The sequence below is a fragment of the Mauremys reevesii genome, linkage group 13 (assembly GCF_016161935.1).
Source record: "Mauremys reevesii isolate NIE-2019 linkage group 13, ASM1616193v1, whole genome shotgun sequence".
NCBI lineage: Eukaryota > Metazoa > Chordata > Testudines > Geoemydidae > Mauremys > Mauremys reevesii.
This window is the reverse complement of record NC_052635.1, coordinates 16745404-16765249: the sequence shown is the minus strand read 5'-3', so window position 1 is coordinate 16765249 and position 19846 is coordinate 16745404. Positions and strand designations below refer to the sequence as shown.

Genomic DNA, 19846 nt, shown 5'->3' with positions numbered 1-19846 from the left:
GGCTGCTCATCTCTCTCCTCTTCAGACAGTGTGTTCTGCCTGCTGCTATGCCGGCTTTGTTTCCTTCTCCGACTAGTGACTTTTGCCATGCAGCAACCTCCACCTAAATGGCCATCCCTTGTCCTGGAGCCCAGGCAAAGTCTCTCCCCTCCTTCAGATCCCTCTTCCAAACACATTTCTTCCCCCACGATCGCTCAGTCAGTAATTCTGTCAGGAATGCCCTTAAGATAATAACATAGTTCAGAGAGAAAGAAAAAGAGAGAAAGGCAATGGACTTCATACGATACCAGTCAGGCATCACCTTAATCTGTTCATTCCTTCCGCACTCCATCTGTCTCCATGGACTGCTGTTACCAGTGAGATCTTTGCTGCATGGACCATGGACCTTAGGTCTGCACTTAAGAGTTAGGTTGACCTTGCTACAGCACTCAGGACTGGTGATAGCACTTGGTTGTTGTCTCTGTCAGACAACCCATCGACATTGCCCTGGCTGGAGACTCCCCATCCAGAGGAAGAAATCTCCAGGCATTTCTCTTGCCGGTTTCAGATCTCTCTGCTCTGTGACGAGAGACCATTTCAATGATCATTGGGCCAGAGAGAGAGTGTGTGGATCCATATCCTGGTAGTTAGGGAATTCACCTGGGAGGTGGGAAAACCACATTTAAGTCCCTGGTCCAATGATTATTTTATTATTTTAAAAAATTGGAAGAGTTTTGACAGGAGGGACGGGGACACATCCTGCCCCTTGCCCCCACCCCAAGCCTCCTAAGCAGCACCCTAAACACTCACCTGAGACATGGGAGTCCAAGTTCAAATCCATTATCCGCATCAGGCAGAGTGGAGAATGACTGTTGCCCTCCCACATACCTGGTGAGTACACTAACCCAGTGGTTCCAGGTCTTCCAGGAGGTACATCAACTCTTCTAGAGATCTGCCTAGTTTTACAACAGGCTACATAAAAAGCATTAGCAAAGTCAGTAGAAACTAGCATTTCATATAGCCAATGCCTTGTTTATACTGTTCTATACACTATGCACTGAAATGGAAAGTACAAGATTTATATTCCAATTGATTTGTTTTATAATTGTATGGTAAAAATCAGAAAGTAAGGAATTTTTTTTAGTAAGAAAGTGACACTTCTATATTTTTATGTCTGATTTTTGCAAGCAAGTAGTTTTTGAGTGAGGTTAAATTGTGGGTATGCGAGACAAATCAGACTCCTGAAAGGGGTACAACAGTCTGGACAGGTTGAGAGCCACTGATCTAACCAACAGGATAAAGGTTAGAGAGAACACCGCCTCCTTCAGCTGTTTTGTGAATGGTGCCTAAGTCCCTTTTTGAATCCAGACCGGAGAAAACAAAAACAAAAAAACAAACACATCTGGAGCTGAAACTACTCAGTGAATTCACTTCATATTCATGATGAGTTTTAGGCTGAACAAAACCAGACAATAATTATTGAATGACTAAAAAATGAGACTGAAAAAGTTAAATCTTCATAACTGCTAAAACACAAATTGTCTCCAGCACATGGAAAAACACACAAAGTAAATAGCCTTAAATCAAACTCTATTATGTTCTCAAGCTGCATTTTAATTTCTTTGCTGGTCCATAAATTTCTATGGAAATATTTTTTTGACAGTTTGAGTGTGCATGGTGAAATCATGGAACCATAGAATATTAGGGTTAGAAGGGACCTCAGGAGGTCATCTAGTCCAACCCCCTGCTCAAAGCAGGACTGATCCCCAGATTTTTTCCCCAGTTCCCCAAATGGCCCCCTCAAGGATTGAGCTCACAAGCCTGGGTTTAGCAGGCCAATGCTCAAACCACTGAGCTATCCCTCTCCCTCAAAGCATCATGCATTGATATTCACAGATTAAAATCGAATGCTTCCAAGCCTATTTGTACCGTGCATAACAATTGTTATATAAAGTGGGTGCAATGGGTAAATTACATTTGAATGGTGTTGCATTATGGGGTACAGCATCACAGGTGTGTTATTTTACTAGGTGAAACCCTGCTCCATTAAAGTCAAAGGAAGTTTTGCCATTCATTTCAGCAGGGTCAGGCTATCACTCATTTTTTTTGACCCTGGAGAAGTCTTGATTATTTCACTCTATCGGGTTAGTAACTCCATTCTTTTTGCCACAAGTCATCACTAGCTATTCTGAAGAAATAACCACACAACACCAAACAGAAATATCTGTTTCCCACATTCAATAAATCTCCTCAGTTTATTGCCATTACATTGACAGCTAAAACAGTGACCTAACTGTCTCTAAATTCTTGCGAAAACCGTAAATTTACTGACTGCTTTTTTTAGGGCCTTTTTTACCTCTTTGTTCCTCAGGCTGTAGATGAGTGGATTGACCAGGGGTGTCAGGATGGTGTAGAAGACGGAGAACACTTTGTTCAGGTCTCGCAGTATCTTAGTTTTGGGGAGGAGATAAACAATAATCAGGGTCCCATAGAAAGTTGTAACCACAATGAGGTGAGAGGAGCAGGTGGAAAAGGCCTTTTGCCGCCCGGTGGTGGACGGGATTCTCAGGATGGAGGTGATGATACAAATATAAGATGTTACAGTTAGTAGAGATGGGGGCAGTGAACATACACCCGACAGGACAACACCCAAAAGTTCTATCAGGCGGGTGTCGCTACAGGAGAGGTCTATCACTGGGGTGAAGTCACAAAAGAAGTGATCAATCTTGCCGGGACCACAGAAAGGCAGTTGTGACATCAAAGATGTTGTTATAGTAATAGGCAAAAACCCATTTATCCAAGACCCAGCTGCCAGCAGGACACAGAATCTGCCATTCATACGGGCTCCATAGTACAGTGGTTTGCATATTGCTAAATACCGATCATAAGACATTGCAGCTAAGAGATAACATTCTGTGGCTCCAAATAAACCAAACAAATAATACTGTGTAAGGCAGCCCTGCACAGAAATGGTTCTGTCCCCTGTCAGGAGACTGGCCAACAGCCTGGGCAGGATGGTGCAGGTGTAGCAGGTCTCCAAGCAGGACAAGTTCCCCAGGAAGAAGTACATGGGGGTGTGCAGGTGCTGATCAGTTGCAATGAGTGCAATGATTAGGATGTTCCCTACCATGGTCACAATGTAGATCACTGAAAAAAGAAGAAAGAGAAGAATTTGCAGCTCAGGGAGATCCCCAAATCCCAGTAAGATGAATTCTGTAGCTGTTTTATTGAGCCAGTCTGCACTGGCCATAGGTAGTGGCTCGCTCCTGAAAGAGAACATAACAATATATTTAAAGATTAATACACCATCAGCAAATAATGCCATAAGTTTCTTTTTCTAATGTCTTCTGCTGGTCACTAGAGGAATGCAACCTGAGCTGTAAACTGACAGACAAGTCAATCTCAGTAACAGATTTTTGATCTCCACTAACAGCAGTGTAAAGACACTGTTGTTCTATATGGACACTGAATTTATGACATGAAATATCAGGTTAGGTATTCATATGGTATAGACGTACAGGTTATATCAGTGTTGAGAACTGCATGGAAAGCACTGGAAGTCCTGTGCAATGCACAACAACAATCTTTTATTTTATTTTTGTGTTGGCTTTAAAAAAATTGGTCAGCTTCATGGAGCTGCATGAATTTGTCATGTTCTAGAACAGGGGTCCTCAAACTGGGGGTCGTGGCCCTTCAAGGGGTCACAAGGGTATTATGTCAGCGATTGTGAGCTGTCAGCCTCCACCCCCAAACTCCGCTTTGCCTCCAACATTTATAATAGTGTTAATTTTTTTAAAAATGTGATTTTAATTAATAAGGGGGATTGCACTCAGAGGCTTGCTGTGTGAAAGGGCTCACCAATACAACATTTGAGAACCAGAACATTAAAATATTTGGAAAGCCCATTCAATGTATTCTCTGTAAGGGCATTTTGTTTGATCCCACCCCATGCTGCCCTGGTCTGCGGAAGGCAAGCCATGAGCAGCAAACCGTGATTTTAAAGGACCGAGCATTTACATGGTGAACTGGAATGGCCAGAGTTACATTATCAAGAACTCAAAAACAAACCAAAGATAAAATTCAGAGGTTTGAAAAGGAAAATTCCCCCGCCTTAGCATATAGGACAATTTAATAGCTAATTAAATGGGTGGATTAAAAGAAAGAAACATGTGCATATAATAGCAGGATACTGCATTGGGTAGATCAATGATCTCATCTGATCTAGCCATTCCTATGGTTCCAAACTATACTCTTCAGGCTGAGATTTCCGAATGTGCCTTGGGAAGTGGGGTGCACAGTAAAGAAGCTATGCAAAGCTCAGCCTATACAGCTAAACCATTGTTAACATCTATCTAGCACTACATTTCCCAACAGCTCAAGGAAGCAGATCCCTTCTGAAAGGTAAAACACAGCAGTGAGCAGAGAGGATGAACTTTATCAGCTGCTCACTCATGTCCATCTGCAATTCTGGTTTAACTGAAAAGAGTAATGAAGGTTGATTCACCTCTAAAACGGGTCTATTTCAAGCTGGAATCATTTGATAGGACTCATTTCTTCAGGATGGAGGTTCTACTGTCTGTCTTCTATTGTCATCTCTCCATGTAGCTGATTTCCTTCAACAAGTAGATTCCAGTCTGGATGTCCTAGTTCTGCTGCCTGTTTAGTGTACATTGTGCCTTGTATAAAAGTGGCCGTCTCTGGTGTCTCATTATTTACCCATCTTGCAAGAAGGTGAAATCTCCTGGGACACTTCTGCAGATGGAATTTTAAATCCATGTCTAGGACAACTGGGACATTGTTAAGAATGTCAAACTCTTAACCTCAAAGGCAATGAGTTGAAGCAGGTAGAACTTCTAACCTCCAAGAAAAACTCTTCTCCATTTTCTCGGTCTTTCCACATATATTAAATGCCCCCAAACTTTGTGAAAGCAGAATGACGAAAGTCATTAAAACCTCTGAAAACCTCTGAAAACCAGGCAATGGTGAATTAAAGTACACCCATGTCACTGCAACACAACTTTAACTCCGATTCCTGGAGTGGGCAATAGCCATCACGTCTGAGTCAGTAGCGGGGGTGTAAAGGTTAAACCATAAGAACATAAGAACTAACGGAAGTGGGGGATTCTCTATCTCTTGGTGTCTCCAGATCAAGACCAGAATATAATTTAATCAAACACAAGTTACTAGACTCAATGCAAAAGCGACTGGAGAAATTCTCTAGCTTGTTATACAGGACGTCAGATTACAGGATCTGTTGGTCCCCTCTGATTCGAAATCTACGAACCCATAATCGAGAGGTATAAGGAAGGGCTAAGAAAATAGGGTGCTGTTGGGGTGTGTCCCACAGATTTGAATTCCAGCCTTTGTCTGTGTGTGCTCCAAGCGGGTTCGCTGTATGAGATGTAGCTGTGTTGAGCTGTGGAGGAATCAGCTGAAGCAGCTTGTGATCAGATCTGTTGCTGTGATATGAGGCTGCGCTTTGAGAGATCGACGGCTCATTGCAGAACTGAGTCCTGTTGGAGGTGTCAATGGAACTGTGCGGAGCAGGCTCATGCAAGGGGGAGAGGAATAGTTGATCAAACACCTCCAGAGAAGCAGGGCCCCCCAGATCCAAGCTGGGGCTGGGGAAGCTGCTGCCCTATTCCCCCCTTTGTCTGAGGCGTGTCTCTCTCTGTCTCCTGGCCGTTGCCCTAAGCGATGGCGCTGCGAATAAGAGGTGTCTCTCCTTACTTCCCCCACCCCCATACCACCCAGCTGGACAGGAGCAGGGAAGGGGAGGGGAAAAGGGTGGCAGCTTCACACTGGATAGGGGAATGTGGAGCTGACAAGCCCCTCCCCCTGCCATCCACGCCCATGTCCCCCTTCCAGCGTTTCTCCCCTCCCCTGGCCCGACACACCCTCCCCTACCATCAACCCTCTCCCCGACACACCCTCCCCCACCATCAATCCTCTCCCATCTCCATTTATCCATGAGTCATAGAGTTCAAGGCCAGAATGGACCATAGGGACCATTAGGAGCTCTAGTCTGCCTCCCATATAGCAATGGCCTTTGCATGTCACCTGGCTACCCATGTTTTGGACCCAATAACTCCTGTTTGGCTAAAGCATCTTCCAGAATGGCTAGTCTGGGTCCGAAGATATCAAGAGATGGAGAACCCACCATTGGTTTGTTCCAATGGTGTCATAACTATAAAGAGAAGGGTAACAACCTTCCTGTGTACAATACTATAAAATCCCTCCTGGCCAGAGGCACCAAAATCCTTTTACCTGTAAAGGGATAAGAAGCTCAGGTAACCTGGCTGACACCTGACCCAAAGAACCAATAAGGGGACAAGACACTTTCAAATCTTGTTGCGGGGGAGGGGATCCTTTTGTTGGTGCTCTTTGTTTTGGGGATTGTTCGCTCTTGGGACTGAGAGGGACCAGACATCAATCCAGGCTCTCCAAACCTTTCTGAACCAGTCTCTCATATTTCAAACTTGTAAGTAACAGCCAGGCAAGGCGTGTTACAGTATCTTTGTTTTCTCAACTTGTGAATTTTACCTTTGCTAGAGGGAGGTATCCCTCTTTTGTCGTAACTTTAAAATTAAGGCTAGAGGGGGTTCCTCTGGGCTCTTTGAATCTGATTACCCTGTAAAGTTATTTTCCATCCTGATTTTACAGAGATGATTTTTACATTTTCTTTTTAATAAAATCCTTCTTTTAAGAACCTGACTGATTTTTCCATTGTCCAAAGACCCAGGGGTTTGAGTCTTTGATCACTTTGTAACCAATTGGTTAGGATACTATTCTCAAGCCTCCCCAGGAAAGGGAGTGTAAGGGCTTGGGGGAATATTGGGTTTCATTTATTAAGTTAAAGTTCAAAACTAAAATGCAGATGACATCTTCCCTCCAGTTGCCTATACCCCAAACTCCTCTCATCCGGTCTGAGTCCTGCCTGCCTTAGCAGGCCACTCCCAGCTCTTCCTAGGTGGAGCAATTCACCCGGTCACAGGGTTTTCCCTCATTCACTCTGAATTTTCACTTCAGCCTCCTGAGTTTCCCTCTTCCCCTATCCCGCTTCTGCCCTTTATTGGAAATGGCCTGAGTCCCCTCTAAGCAGGGTGGCTTGGCCCTGGCTCCACAGCCCACGGGCACGTGGCCAGTCACAGGCAGGGATAGGCCAATATAGTTTAAGTGGTGCAATTTCTATGTGTAGACCAATCTTGACGCATTTATTCCTCACACTGGACATGAAGGGCAGAGATAAGAGGAGGTCTGAGAGAGACAGCAGAAAGAGCAGACTCAGTTTAGTTCTTTTATTGCATGATACTTTTGGTGACAGAGACACAGTTATTGGGGTCACTGAGAAAATGGAGAAACATGAGAACTGGAGGAAAACATCCCCTGGGAAAGTTCTCAGGATAGTGGTTTGGCTGTAAATGAACAGGCTGGATTTTCCCATAAAAGGCTGATGTTAGGCACCCAAATCCCATGGACAGTGAATGAGAGTTGGGCACCTCACACTCTTCGGTCCCATTGTCAAATACAATGGGACATGGTGGAGCAGATAGGGCACTGGACTGGGACTCTGGATACTTGGTTTCCTGCCATGAACACACTGAGGGATTCCAGCCCTCTGGGATTCACAAACCCAGCTTGGCTGATGGCAAAACCTGCAGGCACCCAAGTAAATGGGCCTCGGGTGCCACTGGCCATGCCCTGTGGAGCCCCACACCAGACATCTGGACGCCGAGGCCCCAGAGTGACGCACAATCCTAGGGAAAGTGCACATTCCCCTGCCTGACTCTCCTCCAGGGCCCCATCTCGCTGGTCAGGTGCCCAGAGGCTCTGAAAAGTCCCATTCGGACCCTAAGTATCTGGAAACAATTGGCCCTGAACTATTGCTGAAAAATGGACAAATACGAGGCCTGTGCTAGTGTCCTGTGTTCTGGGGAACAGGTCAGAAGGTTTCCTTTGGCTTTTGTCTTCCTTTGAAGGAAGCCTGGGGATGAAATACACTCTATGAAAAGTATCAGAGGGGGAGCCGTGTTAGTCTGGATCTGTAAAAGCAACAAAGAATCCTGTGGCACCTTATAGACTAACAGACTATAACTCTATGAAAAGAAAGTTAATTATTCAATTTTCTAACATTGGAGTTCCATGCTGACATTGCAACCCTGTATTTTTAGAATGCAGGCATCTGATTTTTCAGGGGTTTGTGTGTATATCTAGATGTCTCTCACCCTACCCGGAATAGATGCCCAGTGTTCCAGCTGAGTCCATTTCACCTGCACCTTCTCACTGAGCACAATCTCCCCTCATTCTCTGAACTTTGAGCAGCCAGAAGTTCACATCTCCCACAAGACCAGTGATACCCACCTGTGGCATCTTATATAGGTCCTAAAAAGGCTGGAGTCACAGGATTTAAGAGGTTTCCCCATCTCGACTTTCTCCCACAGCTGCAATTCTTTAAGAGCAAGACTTGAAGCTCAGAGAAATATGACTTGGGACTACAGCCGGCTTTGGTTCAGGCCCTACCCCAGCCCATATTTTATCTATTTTAACCCAAGGAAACTGACTGGTTAGCATGGCCCAGACATGAATTTCCTGCAAGCTTTCCTCAGGGCCTCCTGGAAAACTTTGTTTCTCAGGCTGTAGATGAGGGGATTGACCAGGGGAGTGAGGACTGTGTAGATAACAGACAGAACTTTCTTGAAGTCACTTAGGATGTCGGTGGTTGGGAACGTGTAGACAACCAGCAGAGTTCCATAATAAATGTTCACCACAATGAGGTGGGAGGAGCAGGTGGAAAATGCCTTTTGCCTCCCAGTGGTGGACGGGATTCTCAGGATGGTGCCGATGATGCAGATGTAGGACATCAAGATAAGCAGGAACGGGACAAGAGAGAAAAGGAAGCAGAATATGAAAGCCAACATTTCCATCAGGTGAGGGTCATTGCAGGAAAGCTTTACAAGGGGGATGAAATCACAAAAAAAATGGTCAATACCATTGGGGCCACAGAATGTTAACTGTGATATCAACAATGTTGTTATGCTATTACCTAGGAAGCCACCTAGCCAAGAGCCACCTGCAAGCTGGAGGCAGGCCCTGCCACTCATATGGGCTGCATAGTGCAGTGGATTGCATATCGCTAAATACCGATCATAAGACATCACCGACAGGAGAAGACATTCTGTAGCAAGAAGAGAACCAAAGAAATAAAATTGTGTGAGACACCCATTGTATGAAATGGTGTTGTCCCCAGTCAGGAGACCAGCCAGCATCCTGGGCAGGATGGTGGAGCTGTAGCAGGTCTCCAAGCAGGACAAGTTCCCAAGGAAGAAGTACATGGGCGTGCGAAGGTGCTGATCAGCCACAACTAGCACAAAGATTAGGACATTCCCAGCCAAGGTCGCGATGTAGATGATGAGAAACAGCAGGAAGAGAAGAGTCTGTAGCTCAGGGAGATTTCCAAATCCTGCCAGGATGAATTGTGTGAGAACCGTTTGATTCCCCCATTCTGGGTTCTCCATGAGGTCCAACTAGGGGAAATAAACCAATATTCACAATGGAATCTGTAGAGGATACATTTTCATCATGCTTTAGCATCAATTTAGTCCAATAAATATTCCATAAGGCCCCTCATACTGTGGGGTCAGTGAAGAACCAAGACTCTGGAGGCAAATTTTCTATTTAGATCTTTTTTATTCCATTATCACCCACCCTCCGATCAGTTAAGAGATCAATGCAGGTAGAAAACCGCACACATCACTGTGCATATTTATATCAAAATTGGCAAAGCCATTTTGTATTAGTCATTTGTAATTTCGGCATGTGGTTCCCATGGTTCAGCATAGTGGACTGTGACTCCTTGCACTGCAAACATATTATAGGTTCATCTAATGGCTAGTAGGCTCTAGTGGACTCAGCCAAGAGGAGGGGACTGTGATCAACACGGTATCAAAGCAGGTTACGTTAGTTTTCATGAGGCAAGGTCCAGCCCTTTCCTGCTTTTATTCTTTTTCCATTTTTTCACATTCATCTTGGACCTGTCCAGAGAGAGGGAAAGAGAGAGACATCACTGAGCTGTTGCATCACAAACTGATGCCAAATTTACACTTCAGTCTCCTTACAGTATCCTTTGAAGCATCACAACCACAGTGGTGTTTTGGTCACTTTCCCTCAGAAACACTCACCAAGTGAATCTCATTTTGTTTCTGTCTGCAATTGAATCATTCCTCAGTCCTGCTGTGCGTTTGCTTCCACTCCCCACTGGTGTTGTCTGCCACCGTGATTAACTTCATGTTCCGGGTGAAGGGGTATTATGAACTCGCACAGGACCCACAACCCAATGAGCTCACTCCCCAATCTGGCTGCCCCCCACTCTCTGATCCCCCAGCTCATGGCTTCTCTCTCTGTTACAGAATCCCACTGGTTTTGGAAACTGAGCCACTCAGCCAGCCACACGGTAGTGCCATTAGTGAAGGCAATCGGATATTTTCAAACATTGTCCTAGTGATACAAAGTGTCCAACACCGTGTAACACCCAAACATGTCACATCAGTGCAACCCTCTTAGCGATGTATAATTCCACTGACAATAATGACACGCGTGTGATAAGATTTATTTTTACAGCTGCTCAGTCCTCTGTGTGGCTCATTTTCCCCAGGCCTTCTAGGCAATTATCAATTTCTCTCTTAATAATCAAACAATAATAATAAAATAGGCAACGTTAGGAAAACAATGGAACAATGTGTAGAATTGGTGGAATTATTGTCACCATTTCAGGATAATGGCACCTCTTTTCCACCTCCATGGTCCACTCTGGGAGTTCCTAGTCAGGTCTCCAGCCATCACCTGTCTGTGGGCAGAGACCATTTTCCCAGTCCCATCTGACAGGGGGTTTTAAGACTGCACAACTCCCTGTCTTGTACAGGGAGGTCCCCAGGAAGCCAGTCTGCCTAGTGCCCAGCACCACTGCATTGCCTTCTCTGCAAGGGCCACAAACAGGTATTGCTAACACTTACGAGTTACTCCACAGCACATTTATTTTCAAGGTGAAAGCATTACTGTCATAAACAGATAGTTAAGGGTTAAAGCCTCTTTTACCTGTAAAAGGGTTAAGAAGTTCACCTAGCCTAGCTGACACCTGACCAGAGGAACCAATGGAAGAACAAGATGGTTCAAAAGGAAGGAGAGAAGTTTCCTTTGTTTAGAGTCAGTTTCAGTTTCAGCCGAAATGGAAAAGATCAAGGAACCAGCCTCTTATCAGAGTAGTAAGTTTTAGAAAAGAATAAATAGGTTTATGTTTGTTTTCCTTTGTGACTTTGTCTTTGTGCAATTAGAGGAATAATCAATTTGGGAATTCTTTTGTGTACTAAGTTTTGCCCAGGGGAACATCCTCTGTGTTTTGAATCTGTTGTCTGTGAGAGCAGCTGGTATGCTAATCTCTCCCAGAGGTTTTTTTCTTTTACCTTTCTTTTCTTTAATAAAAAGTCTTATTTTTAAGAACCTGATTGATTTTTCCTTGTGTTAGAATCCAAGGGGATTGGATCTGGACTCACCAGGATTGGTGTGTGTCGGGGGGAGGAGTAATTCTTCCTTGTGTTAAGCTCCAAGGAGTTTGGATCGGCGTTCACTAGGGAATTGGTGGAGGAGTCTCTCAAGGCTACCCAGGGAGGGGAAGGTTTTGGTGGGGAAGACAGAGTTTTCCAAATGACTCATATATTTGGATGGTGGCAGCATATTGATCTAAGCTGGTAATTAAGCTTAGGGCTTCTCATGCCGGTTCCCACATCTATACTCTAAGGTTCAGAGTGGGGGTGAAACCTATGACAATTACCGAGGAACAGATCATTAAAAGACAACAAACAGATTTAAAATAAACATCAAACAAACCAGGAGTCACCCAGCAGCCCTATGGGTCCTGAGTGGGGCAAAGTCTTCTTTGCCCCCCCTGTCGTGGACAGAGATCCTGTTCATTTCTGTGTTTCCTAGGGCTGGTCTACACTTAAAACTTACATCAATTTAGCTACATCAGTCAGGGATAAGGACAATTTTACACCTTCTGCAATGTAGTCAAGTTGACCTCCCTCACCAAACAGTAGACACCACTAGGTTGAGGATACAATTCTTCTTGACCGAGTGTCACTGTGTCTCTGTGGGTCACAACTGAGAATACCAAATGCAGGACAAACTGCTGAGAAATAGGGCAGACGCACCCCAAACTGGTGCTTATTCTCCCACAAGATATACCAACCCACCAACAAAATAAACTTCTGTCTAACCACACTGACTAATAAGAAGTTAGAAAAGCAACCTCCTTAGGCATTCCAGTCCTTCTACCACCACCAAAACACTAGACGTAATGAGGAGGGGTTATTTAAACCAATTTAATCAAACAAAAGGTTTCTTCTGATCCCAAAGGACCAGCCACACACCCAGGTCAAATATAACTCAGATCTTACCCAATAATCACGCTGCGGCTAATCCTTTAGTATCTAAAATCTAAAGATTTATTTATAAAAAGAAAGGAAGACTGCTGAGAGTTAAAAATGAATAAAAGAATCAATTACACACAGTAATGGCAAAGTTCTTGGTTCAGGTTTGTAGCAGTGATGGAATAAACTGCTGTCTTGTTAAGTCTCTGGCTGCTTCCGAATCATTGGAAGGTCCTCAGTCCCTTGGTTAGAATGCTCCCATTAGTACAAGTTCATCATAGTCCAGAGTTGGAGCAGGAAAGAGGCCAATACTCATAATGTCAGATACAAAAATGAGACACATACAAATGACATAATCATATTTAGAAAATCATAACTTTCGTATTGACACGTTACTTGATACACACTGTATAAGATTTGTTGCAATTGTATAACAGTGGTAGCAACAATAATCTACATGGTCATATTTTAATCAGGTAATGTCACATCGCCCACACAAAATTAATGCTGGAAGGGGTGTCCCGGACATTGCTGAATGCATCATAGGAACTTCCCATTCTTGTTTCTCTATTACTACAGCTTTAAAAACAATATCAGAAGTATCAGTGTATACCAGAAATGGTTTATCAAAATTATGTTTGATCAAAAGAGGCTTTATCTTTGTAAGGTTCATTATGGAAGTAATAATATCATTTAATCCCTTTATAAACCCAAGGTCAAACTTGGTTAGACCAATGGTGGATTGGATTTCCTGTTGCAGCATAATTCCTGTACCTCTCATGCAAATTTGCCATGAACTAATGAAAATAGCTGTTTTATCCATCCAAGCACTGACAAATGTTTGGAACCCAATTAACATCAAGTCAATGTAGATATTAATGTTCTTTATAATGTAGGAATTTTGGCATTTAGCCATGAAAGCAAGATGGTAGTGTGCCTCAGTTTCCCTTTTTTATACAGCACATTAGCTGGGTAATTTCTTTTCTCCAGTGTACAGTTTCAACACTGGTTACAGGCACTAACTGTGTAACATCAGTATCACGAGGCCTTTTAATGTAAAGTGTGTGGTCATGAAAAGAAACAGTATAATCCTAAAGGCTTCTAGCACAATAGTGAGTTCTTATGTCTCACTCCCAACATGTTCAAGGGTTTTTCCAAAAGCTCATGCATATTGTACATTTTTACAGATTTTGGTATTAGCAACAAACCAGTCACAAGAGTTAACATTAACATGAATATTAACATCACATTGATGACAATTGTACATTTACACACATTTTGATCATGCCAAGCCTCTTGTTTAGATAGACCATTTTTAGTTAGCTTGTTCAATATCCCTTTCGAACCTTTGTAGCTTTTTCTTTACCTCAGGGTTTTCCTTAACATAGGCTTTTAGTTAGGATTAGGGTTAGGGTTAGGGTCTGGCTATGTTCTTATTGCTAGCAGCTATGGGCAACTTTGTTCCTCCCTTGCCAGCTAGCTAGTTTGCATGGACACCACGCCTTAAAGAGACACAACCAGTGGGGCAAGTAGAAATCATTTCTTGCCGTGTAGCCTAAAGGATTAATCTGCTTGCTTGCATAGATATATCTTTTCTTATAAGTTTAAGTATTTGATGTATTGTAATAGTTTATAGATTTATATTAAAAATCAGTTTGGCTGTAATGCAAGAGACCTACAGGCCAAAAACCTGTATGTTAAGCTAAGGCAAAGTTAGTATATCTATATTAAGACCTTTTACCCAGAAAGTAAAGTTGAATTTCATCTTGTTACCTAAATAGATAAGTACCCACAACTATGTCTAAGACCTTTTACCTAGACCAATAGGCAATGGAGAATGGCATAGGGGTTTTTTCAAAGTTGTTCCCACAGACTTAACAAGTACACCACAAGAAATTTATGTGCGTATGTACATGTCATGAATATGTACATACTAGCCTATGGGGTAAGTGTACCCTAACATTTCTGTGGGTGAGGAATGAAATTTGGGCATAAGAGGAAGGATTTTTGGCACTTGTGCCCTATAAAAGAGGTAACCCACCCAACACTATCTTATCTTCATATTCAACTAACTATTGATGCTATCCATCCATGATGGCTATTAACTATTAATAAGCCGTATTTATTTTCTTTTCAAACTTTAAGTTCCAAGGGGACTAGGCTAAGCTTGGTTTCCCTAAACTTTTGTTCTTAGTTTTGTTTATTAGGTTTTAATTTTAAGTTAAGTTACATAAGTAAACTCTAAGGCAGCTTTGCCAGCTCTTTCCATTAGTTTCCTCGGCACACCTCTGTAAGAGGTAAGAAACTGGAACCGCCAGAGGCGAGGTCCTTTGCCTTTCAACACCAGGTTATCAAGACAGGGGGTGAGTATATTAACCAAAGTTTTGCAGCACATAGTATTGTATTACCATATGTATTTTTTGAATAACCATAATACAACTGTAACTTTGTAACTCTGACTATTTTACCATTTACTTACTGTTTCATTGATTTGAATATATCTGTCTCAGTGTGAGTTTCCTGTCATCCCCCTGAGGGTCCTTTGTAAATTCTGTGAAGCCTGATTTGGGAGAAGAACTTTTATCTTCTGATCAAACAGATTGGCGAATCTAAACCCCATACTAATTAATATGAATAATTAATCATTATTAATATTATTAATTCATTACAATTAAATAAGATAAACTTAAATTGGTAAATTAAATCAATATTATTTTAATACACCCTAGATCAGTCTACAGCTAGTACAGCACTGTTAAACAGATGCAATTGTAAAATGATGCTTTGGGCCCCTGGTGCCACCTGTACTTCCAGGTGTCATTGAGGATCCAGCAGCACCCCAAATTGAAAACTTCTTAAATGAAAGAAGAATAGGAAGGACAATCGTCCCACTTTCTCTTAACACACTATTAGTGCCTCCCTTATGGCCAAACTAAGCTTCTGCCAGCTTGCCTTTATCTAGGTATTGCTCTCTGCCAGGCACTAGGAAAGCAAAGATGCTGCATCACCTGGGTTTGATGGAAAAGAGGCATAGAACTGTGTGTGCCATGTCCATCTTGATAGAACTGCAGCCCAAATTGTTTTATTATTTTCCCCAGCATGACATACAGGAGGGGCAATGAAAATCAGCCTGGCAGAACATACATAAGAACTGTCTCTGGACAGATAACCAATTGGTCAAAATCACATTCTCTGATCTCTTGGGGCAAATCCTGTTCCCATTGAGATCAAAAGGAATTTTGCTATTGAGTTCAATGGGATCAGGCTTTGACAATTGGAGAGGAAAGAACAAAACCACTCAAGCAAGGGCTATGTTGCTTATACCACAGGTATGAAAGGCTGCTGGCTCATGTGAGAAAGTCAGCAGACATCTGATCTACACCAGCAACACCATCACAGGACCTAACCAGATCAGCCACACCATCACCGGTTCATTCACCTGCACGTCCACCAATGTAATATATGCCATCATATGCCAGCAATGCCCCTCTGCTATGTACATCGGCCAAACTGGACAGTCTCTAAGGAAAAGGATAAATGGACACAAATCAGACATTAGGAATGGCAATATACAAAAACCTGTAGGAGAACACTTCAACCTCCCTGGCCACACAATAGCAGATTTTAAGGTGGCCATCCTCCAGCAAAAAAACTTTAGGACCAGACTCCAGAGAGAAACTGCTGAGCTCCAATTCATTTGCAAATTTAACACCATCAGTTTAGGACTAAACAAAGACTGTGACTGGCTTGCCAATTACAGAACCAGTTTCTCCTCCCTTGGTTTTCACACCTCAGCTGCTGGAACAGGGCCCCATCCTCCCTGATTGATCTAACCTCGTTATCTCTAGCCTGCTTCTTGCTTGCTTATATATACACACCTGCCCCTGGAAATTTCCACTGCTTGCATCCGAAGAAGTGGGTATTCACCCACGAAAGCTCATGCTGCAAAACATCTGTTAGTCTATAAGGTGCCACAGGATTCTTTGCTGTTATTTGTTATGTAATAACAGAGATGGAGCCAGTGACATGACTCCGTTTATCCTACAAGGGCCAGGTTAATTTTCAGCTGTGCAGGTGTGACTGCACCTTTAGTCAGTGAGGGCATCCTGGCCGGCACACATTCAGGTTAACGGGCTTCAGTGTTCCCTTGCAGTTAACTTTTTACTGTTCATAAACCTGGTATGTGCTGAGGTGGTTTAAAGCATAACACAGGTTTTTAGGTTTGCAAATCTGTGAACCTCTCTCTCTCTGAGATTTTAAAAAATTAATTAATTATTATTATTATTATTTGCTGGTCATAATGTGGGAGGGTATCCTCGCTGCCCTCTGCTCATGAGGTTATGTATGTGTCGTGTAGCACTCTTCTGAACACTAGTTAGAAGGAATTTTTTTTTCCAGTAAGCGTGGACTGATTCTTTTTTCTCAGAAGGCATGTAATTTTTTTCAGGTTCACACTGATTAACACAGAAAACAACATGCAGGTTACCAGGCTCAACATACACAGGTTTAGGGACCATTCCCTCCTTGTTACAAGTTTCCACACTGCCAATGGATAACAGAGTTAAATCACCTTCATGCTCTCCTTGTGCCTGGTCATGCTATCAACCTCGTTAAACAGAGTTGTCATAACCTTACTCAGCAACACACTAGCAACAGGCAAAATAGAAGCACCAGAATCGCCTGGTCCCTGGGACTTTGCTATGACAGTAACTGGATGCAACCTAGTTACAATGCCAGTGTCCCTAGCAGACACAAACTTAGGGACATTTCCGTCCTGGGCTTTTGTTAAATCCAGAACCAACTCTGGATAAACTTTCAAGTAGCATAAACTGAGAAGCACTTTATGTCTCTCCACAGACAAAGAGCTACACACACACACACAAACACTTTTGCAGCAGACACACTGCTGTTCTTAACAAACAATTGGAGGTATCCTTTCCTTCGTCCCAGCACCCATGGCTGATTTCAGACATATACTTGGAAAGTGGGCGGCAGCTTTCTTAACAGGCAAGTTGTCACTCCCAACAGATAAATTGCTACTCTCCACAGATAGTGTCTCATCTCACTGAGCTGCTTTAAGCAAATCACTTCTACCTTGTTCAGGCTCACTTTCACAAGCTTCACTTGCCAACAATCCACTACATATCAAAAAATCGACCCTTTTCTTCCTCAATTAAGGCTTTAACCTGACCATCAGCTTTAATCTGCTCTAGAGAAACATGCTCCCAGTTCTCTCTGTGTTTTATCTAATTCTAGATTCACCTCTGAGATATTAGACAGACATTCAGAAACTTCATTCACATACAAAGCACTTTTTTGCACAAAAAGCTATTTTCAACAGTATCAGTCACAACACTATATTGATGATTATGGGAATTATTATAAGACTCAAATCTTGATGGAGAGTATTATTGATTATTAATATTGCAATGGTCCCTAGGAGACCTACTCATGGACCAAGACCCATTGCGCTTGGAGCTGTACAAACCCAGAATTGCATGTGGTAAAATATCGGTAATGTTACTCAGCACTAAACATGGAAAGTCCTCAGCAATGTTCTCCTTCTTATCACTGAGAGTTTTCCATCACCAAAATGCTTTACAACATGAACCCATTAATTCTGTCCATGGCCTGGGGAAAAGACTTGGCGTCATCCAAAAGGAAATGATGCCTTTGAGCAGGTGATGGATGCGGTGACATTTTCTTCCCTGTTCTGAATGATCTATTTTTAACGAAGATGAGCGTAAAAGGTTTGCTTACCTTCAAGTTGGCATAGAAGAAGCTGGAATCTGTAACGTAACCTCTTCACTTGGTGTTACAGAGAGCAGAATCCGTCTCTGATCTGCATCTCCTTCACTTATTTTAGTTGTCTCAAGTTATGTCTACCCTGCACACTACTGGTGGAGGCTTGTAGGGTCTGAGTAGGTACAAGCGCAGTGAAGCGCAGTAACGAAACCTGCATGTTCCTGGCTGGACACCGTAGTTGTGCTGAGACCCTTGGTTTGCTTTGCCTTGTATCTCTCACCAGAAAATAAATGTCTCTCTTGAGTCTTTGTTTTCCCTGAAAACACCACAGGTGAATTTTCCCTTGAGACTTTGCTAATGGCACATTAAATTACCAGGAAGGAAAAGTGAATAGCATGTTTTGTTTAGGTACTGGAGGTAGACAGTATGTTAACAGACTCAAACTTCTTCCAGCCACTCGGGATGGAACGGAAAAGGAAAAGCTTCAGTACTAAAAAGTCTTTATTATTTGAAGCTGGAGACAAGGACCAGGACACCTCTGTGCTTGGTTCTGTACAAACACAGATGAAAGAGATGGTTCCTGCCCCAGGCCTCTCTCACTCCGTCCTGTTGAAGGTGTCTGTGAAATACTTAAATATTAATTGGACCAAAGAGACAGACTGAGAATTGCGCTCCAGCCCACTGGTTGGGGCACTCACGTAGGAGATGGGAGACCGAAGCTCCAGTCCCCTTGCTGCAATGAATAGTTAAATATTTCATACTCCTCCATCACAGCCCGTCTGTGCCCTAGTGCTGTCTAGTGCCTGAGTGCGCTGCCAAGGCAGAGTGAGCATGTGGGTTATGGCAGGTCGGGTCCTTGCTCAAGGAGCGCAGAGTTTTGGTAGCATTGGCATGTAGCTTTACCCAGCACCTTCTCATTAGGAAGAAAGTCCAGGATGCCAGGAGATGGTGGGGCCAGGGTGGGAGTCCACACTGGTGAAGTTTGCACCTGCCCCTTCTCTTGTCCTTTGGTCAGCCAGCGTGGCGATGGCCAACTTTCCTCCCAAAGTCTCTTTCTCCGAGAACCCCAAAGGGATCGATGGGGCAATAGCCCATCCTCTCACTATCTTGTCTGTCAATTAGCTCAAATTTCCCACACACCAGTTTTGGTTCTGTAACACCGTCCTTGAGTTCTGGCAAAAGCTTTTGTCTGGACTAATTCAGTCTTTTGGGTCTATGCTTTGCATCTTTTTTTCCATCCCCATTTGTTGTTCTTGGTCACCATGACACTCTATGAACTGTCACTCACTTCTCCCAGTTGAGCTCACACTGAGGGTACGTTTGTAGGCCAATTATCACAGACCCTTGATTGATTGACTCCATAACGTAAGGAATATTTTTTAACTGAAATCAGGGGTTTAATAATTATTACTGGCTATTTACGATTCACTGTGATCTGCCGCCATGTAGAGATCATAGAATCATAGAATCATAGAATATCAGGGTTGGAAGGGACCTCAGGAGGTCATCTAGTCCAACCCCCTGCTCAAAGCAGGACCAACCCCAACTAAATCATCCAGCCAGGGCTTTGTCAAGCCTGACCTTAAAAACCTCTAAGGAAGGAGATTCCACCACCTCCCTAGGTAACCCATTCCAGTTCTTCACCACCCTACTAGTGAAAAAATTTTTCCTAATATCCAACCTAAACCTCCCCCTCTGCA

General features: G+C 43.2%; 2 protein-coding genes across 2 annotated transcripts; both read right to left on the bottom strand.

Annotated features, from left to right (window-relative positions):
• Positions 1-2278: 2278 nt before the first annotated feature.
• Positions 2279-17009, bottom strand: LOC120380153 (olfactory receptor 11A1-like). The gene is made up of 2 exons (XM_039497645.1): positions 16972-17009; positions 2279-3245 (listed from the first exon to the last, which is right to left on the bottom strand). Exon 2 carries the CDS (start codon positions 3227-3229, stop codon positions 2279-2281), a length of 951 nt encoding a protein of 316 aa, XP_039353579.1. The 5' UTR covers positions 3230-3245; positions 16972-17009.
• LOC120380152 (olfactory receptor 1020-like) lies at positions 8544-9494 on the bottom strand. The gene has a single exon (XM_039497644.1). It carries the CDS (start codon positions 9492-9494, stop codon positions 8544-8546), a length of 951 nt encoding a protein of 316 aa, XP_039353578.1.
• Positions 17010-19846: the final 2837 nt, after the last annotated feature.